We start from the raw sequence: 6,000 nt of genomic DNA on the forward strand, positions 1-6,000 counted from the left end.
CCCTTTCGGTCTTTGCCCGGCAGCGGCGGCGCACCATATACGTGTATCACCGAAAGCCCCGTGCGCAAACGCCCAGCGGCAAGCTAGCTGACGCCGGGCCGTCTGGAATTCATAAGAGATCAATTCACCGTAAGTGCTTTCCGTCGCACACAACCGCTGCGGCTCCAACAGGTTCGGGCATGCACACTCGCCCACTCCGCAAGAGGTGACTCCAGTCACACGTGCACTAGAGCCAAGAACGAAGACCGAAAGAGAAGAGGCATGAAAATCTGTGGCAAAAACGCACCCGTATTTAAAATACCATACGCATGCAAGGCAAAGCTGCTTGCCGCACTTCGGCAACCCTCCCTTTATTTTTCGGCAACGGGTAACAAAGGAGCACGCAGGAGCCGTAGCCATTGCTCGAGTTCGCGAATCGTGTCTTCTTGAGGTCGAGTCTGATCAGAACACGACGCGGGCTCCACGGACGCCCGACGGCTGGGACTGACGTCGCCGACGGAACTGCTTGTACTGCATGCCCGTTCAAAGTCTCCAACGGTGGGGGCGGCCGTCGAGTCAAAGGGAGTCACGTCGGTCGCGCTCGAGCAAGAACTCGGCGTCAAAGATGAGGAGAGAGCGACAGACGGTTCACCTGCCGTAGGCGGCACGCCTGTGGAAGGCCCCGAAGCCGAGGGTGCGCGTCCTATGTTCCACTGAAACCTGGAGGAGCACTGTGCCTGCGTCATGAAGCCAGGTGAAACGCTGGGCGGAGGAGTCCCCCAGCCAACACAGAGACAGCCCCAAAAGCCTCCGCCGCCTTCAGGCTGTCCGCTCGTCTCACTCGGGTCCGCACGGAGATCTTGGAGAGCACAAACAGCCCGGCAGATCGCCTCAACTATTCGAGCGGCTTCTGCAGGTCCGGGGTTTTCCTCGGCCGCTGGCTGTACAGACACTTCGTCCGACACAGGGGCACTCTCGGTTGCGCGCGAACTACGGACGCGTGGATCTGCCGTGGATCGCGTTGAATCAAATCCCTGGAGCGCACGAGAGGACCCGGCACGCACGCCCGCTGACCCAGTCGAGTCAAGGGTTGTCGTCTCCACAACAGGAGTATCTGACGTCTCAGAACGTGCGCTGCTTGCCGCTCTCCGGCCTGTCTTACCGTCGACGCCAGCAGGCTTCGGCGGCGCGCGGTCGGCTCCGGCCGGCGCGGCACTGGCTCGCGGTTCGCCTTCGGTGCTGGCTGCGGATCCCGCGGGATGAGCTGGACGGCTCGGCGTGAGTTTGCCGCTTGCCGAATCGCCCCGCACTCGGGTCCTCAAGGCCGCCGACCGCCCACCGGGAGGCCGCTTGAGGAACCGACCGTTCGGGCCTCGGAGGCGTTTGAGCGGCCCCGATTCCCGTGATCGACGAGAGTCGTCGGCCAGAGCAGTTGAAGCAGGTCGGCGGGAACGGGAGTCTCTGGCTTTCGGGGCCGGGGGCTGTGCAGCTGCATCCACCTGGGGAACCGGTTCCCCAGGCCGGCTGCTGTCGGTTGTTTTCTTCCTGTTACCCCTGTCGGCGGAACGGGAAGGGGCCTCCCGCGAGCTGTGTCGTGCACCCCTGCTAGCAGTGGCGTCATCAGTCCGCGCATCATTCCGTGTAGCTGCGTTGTCGAGTCGATCGCCGCTGCTGACAAGTTCAACATCATCTGACGTTCGGGGCACCGGGAGATTTCTCGACTCCCCCGAGGATGCCTCGCGGTGGTGTGTGCGGGTCATGGCGCCCTCTTCTCTGTCGCTGCCTCCGCTGTTTCCCGCGGGCGGGCGCTCCTCACTCCTGGGGCGTGAGGCGGCAGAACGCCGCGGTTGGAAGGACGGAAAAGTCGACGACGGCACGGTTCGAACGGCAGCGGCTGAACTCCTGGATGCGGCAGCAGGTCGGGTTGTCGCAGGATGACGCGTCGCTGGATTGGTCAGTTCGTCCAATTTTTCTGCAGTTTCTTCCAGAGCGTTCCGGTGGAGCGCGTAGTTGCTAACGAGTGACCCAGAAAGAGATCGTTCGGAAATCTGTTCAATCGCGTGGAGAATCTGCGCCGAGATTCTCTCGCCATAATCCCCTCTGGGACAAGGCGCCCTCCCACTTTGTTCGTTTGCACTGTCACAGGTCACCTCGGACTTGACAGAAGTCGCCAAACCTTGTCGCGGCATGACAGCACCATCGCGTCCTGAACGTTCCGACTGCAAAACAGCGGAGCGCACTGGAACTGTCTGCCTCGACGGCATGGCGATTCATCAGGAGCACCTATTTTCCGGTCCCGCACGGCTGCTCGCTGCAAGCCGTCAGGCAAACACAGTTGAGGCTCTGAACCAGAGGACGGAACCCGGGATTTTGACCTGCAGGCGTTCGTCCTAGGAAGCAATCTGCAGGTGACCGAACAACCGGTGAGCCCAGAATTTTTCAGACAAGTGCTGGATATGGCGTGGCGGTCGACGAAGTGCACCGCATCGGCGGCAGTGAACGCCCGTTTCCCAAGCGTGAGCGCGTAAGAAGCCGAAATGCGTCAGGAGAGTCATTAGGAGTCAACTCAGAAATGTTTTTGGCGTGCATCCTGTGCGCGGCAACGGAGATTTAGGGCTTGAGGCAGCTCGGGTTGTCACGAACCGCGGGGTGCGGCGGGGGGCGGCCTGTACCGCGGAGCCTCCTGTGCCGCGCGAACGCGGCCGTCCGATCCGCGGAAGTGCAGCCTGTGAGAACTCGCAAAAGGCGCCAATGGACAAATTCGAGCGACCGTCGAGAATGCTAAAAGTCTGGTGCTCTCCCCACACACGCGGCTGACAGGTCTGTGGCCCGCCTGAACCACCCCGTGGACGCGGTCGACGCATCGAGCACTGTGGCCGATGACCCCGGTGACTTCGCGGAGACCAGCGACGCATTTGAAGATTCGAGAAAAACGAGATCACTGGGAAAACGCGGCATTCGTGGTTCCATACAGAGGTGAGCGCACTCCAGAGAGGCACGTTAGTTCCCACTCCTCGCCGAGGTGAAGCTGAATTCTCTCGACTGGTTGCCTCCGCACCGTCGGCACGCTGCAACAAACGTCGCGGAAGCGCAAAAGGGAAACGTGTGTGTGTGCGTGTGTGTGTGCCGCGAACTGGATACATGCACCGCGCGCTAGCCTGCTTCTAGTGAAAAGGCGGAAATCGTACAAGTTCCTCTAAAAATTCGTCGTCGCCAACGCCACAACTGTGTAACGCATTCTGCGCGGTGCCGGCTGCTGGTTTGGACGCTCACGTGAACGTACGGGAAATTCAGAGGCCTCAGGAGCCGCCAAAGTGGAAAAGCGAAGCTTTGGTCACACATCGTCCTGTTGCAACCACGCTGTGTATAAACATGGTGGGGGCGGATGGGCACTCATCGGATCCGTATGCGTGTATGTGTGTGCGTCCGAAGGGTCAAATGACATCCAGTTTCGGTCTCAATTTCCGGGAGTTTTATCTGTGCTGAAACCGGGGAGACTTCCGCATATAAGGATCGGGCACTCTATATATAGTCGTGTCTTCCAGAGGCCACCATGGTGCTCGCAAGCTCTCCGGGGTTTCCCCCGAAAAGGCAGATCGTGCCTTACGACGAGCGCCGGAGACGTGGCGCCGTGGACTGTCAAGCATGACTGTTTGAATACCGTGAGCTCCAACGCCACGCCTTCCACAGTTTTCTGAACGTCGACGCAGCGCATCGCTTCACAGAGTCTTTCTTTCCTGTAACCCTCGTAGAATCGAAAAACACATGGCTGTCAAGATTCCAAACGCCCATTCTGACAGACTGGGAAAGACAGATATATAAGACTGCAGTGCTTGTTGCCTGAACCAAAATGCACAAAACTTCAGCCAGTGACATTCCTCTTTTTTCGGAGAGCAAAGGCCTCGACTGATCACCTGTTGTTGTAGCAACAAGAAAGGGTTTCCAACGTCATGAAGCTCTCGTCCACAAATGGTCCATGTTTACACACGACACTTTGACGCTTGTTTCATCACCGTGGAATACCGGCCATGCGTCCAACGTGCCGTTCCCCACCACGAAGAGCATGCAGTAGACGCGCAGGGGAGGCCTGCAGCGTAGCCTGCAGTTTGAAAGGTTCTTTTGAAAAGGTTGTCAAAACTTGCACTCAAACGCACTACTTCGGATGCGAAGGCGCCCCGCGAAATTCCTCTCTCTACTTGGATACGCGCTCTGGGGTATCAGAGCTGGCAGGGGTACAGATCGTTGACACGTGATTCAGAATTCAGGCTCTACACGATTCTTAAAAGTTCTTCATCAACAAGCTTTGGGGCGGGCAAAGTGTTCCTGTCTCTCCAGTCACACGTCACTCTTTGCCCGTGTCTGGTGCTCGAAGTTGAAGGAGAAGGTGCCCCCCGCGTGCGTCCTGAATTCCAGCGGCCGGCATCCACGCCGGCAGCGTGGTGTGTCCCGGCCAGGAGAGTGGCTGAACCCAGAGACAAATACGGTCTGTCTGATGAAACTGCTCTGGCTCGCGAAGGTGCACACGCCGCAGGGGACGCCATCGTGGCGCACGGAATCGACGGCGCAGGCACGGATGCCACCAACGAGAGCGGCACGGGCGCTCCTGGAACCGGCGCCACGGACACTGACGGCGCGGGAACGGCTGCTCGCACAGCCGGCGGCAGGACAGCTACAGTTCCGGCGGGCGTTCCTGGCACGAATTCCGCCGAAAGGACCATCGGGTCGGGGCTCCCGGACGCTCCGCCGGAAACGTCCACTGGCGTGTAGGCAGGCGGGACACCGGCACATCCAGGCGACTGGGCCATCGGAAGTGAAAAGCCCGCGGGAGGCTGCCCCCAGCCCATACAGAAAAAGCCCCAACAACCCGGAGGTTTGCTCCCCGTGCTTCCGGGCGCCGGCGCGCTGGGGTTCTCGAGCCCTCGAAGTGCCTTTGCGATTCCAGTCAGTGCAGCTCCTAGCTGACTCACTCTGCCTCCTGGCCCTGCAGGCTGTGCCTGTCTTGAAGAGCTGCGCGGCAGGCCCGCAGCAGAGAGTTCCTCGCTCCGTTCTGGCGGCGGCTCGGCGCTGTGAACGGGCTGCAATGGCCGCGGAGCAGAACTGACGCCTGCCGCCGGGGAGCTCTCTTGCGCTGGCCCGTGAGGATCCGACTCCACTCCGCGGAGTCCTCTGGAGGCGGTGGACGTCGCTTCTGTCCCAGTTCTCGAACGCTTTCCTGTCTCCGAGCCTGCGCCGGACCCCTCGCGTGAGCCCCCGACACGCGCAGACGCCGACCCGCGTCGTTTTCGCCCACTTCGCGACTCTGTCCTTGTTCCCCTGGCGGAGCTACCTTCTCGACTGAGCCGGACTGTCGACCGGCCACCGGTCGAAGACGCTTGTCTCGGCGCACGACGTCGCGTGATGTGGAACAGACCGTCACGCCCCCGCCGCGACCCTGGAGGGGCGGGGGCAAAGAGGCGAGAAATTGCCGCACCTGCCGCAGTCGCAGCTGAGCGACGAGGCCGATCAGGAATCGATTCCGAACGAACGCCGTCGTTGGAAGGACCCGACGCAGCGGCCTGCGCTTCTTCGCGACTGCTCGGCTGGTCGCCCGTCCCCCCCATATGTCCTTGGGCGCGCGGTTGCGACGGGAACGCGTTTTGTGTCCCCAAACAACTCTGACGGAGCGGATACGTTTAAATCACAAGAGAACCTGCCTCCACGTGTTGAGCCGCCACAATGTACGAATCTCTCGGGGACAACGGCGCAACCGGCGTGAATAGATCCCCACACGCTCGGCTCAAAAAAATGTGTGCTTCGGCCGTTGCACGGGGCGCCGTCGAGATCGTGGGGACGGGGAATCTCGCTGACGAAGCACGAATTGGGTGCTGCAGTGTATGTGCATTCTAGCGGAAGGCACCGAGAGGCTCCCCTTCCCGGCAACCTTCGAGGCTGGTCAACCGATGTGTGCGAGTTCTCTCCGAAACAAATGGGACTGCAACACTTTTTGACGTACCCATTTCATAAAACCGTTGATACACGGCC

The 6,000-nt window shown here is 60.5% G+C and overlaps 2 protein-coding genes across 2 annotated transcripts; both read right to left on the minus strand.

Moving 5' to 3' along the window:
• Window positions 1-350: 350 nt before the first annotated feature.
• Window positions 351-2,243, minus strand: NCLIV_036550 (conserved hypothetical protein; the record flags this gene model as incomplete). The annotated part of the gene is made up of 1 exon (XM_003883856.1): window positions 351-2,243. One exon carries the CDS (start codon window positions 2,241-2,243, stop codon window positions 351-353), a length of 1,893 nt encoding a protein of 630 aa, XP_003883905.1.
• A 2,004-nt stretch (window positions 2,244-4,247) lies between these two features.
• NCLIV_036560 (conserved hypothetical protein) lies at window positions 4,248-5,579 on the minus strand (the record flags this gene model as incomplete). Its single annotated transcript, XM_003883857.1, has 1 exon — window positions 4,248-5,579. The coding sequence occupies one exon, from the start codon at window positions 5,577-5,579 to the stop codon at window positions 4,248-4,250; it is 1,332 nt and encodes a 443-aa protein (XP_003883906.1).
• Window positions 5,580-6,000: the final 421 nt, after the last annotated feature.

The sequence above is a fragment of the Neospora caninum genome, chromosome VIII (genome assembly GCF_000208865.1).
Source record: "Neospora caninum Liverpool complete genome, chromosome VIII".
NCBI classification, from domain to species: domain Eukaryota; phylum Apicomplexa; class Conoidasida; order Eucoccidiorida; family Sarcocystidae; genus Neospora; species Neospora caninum.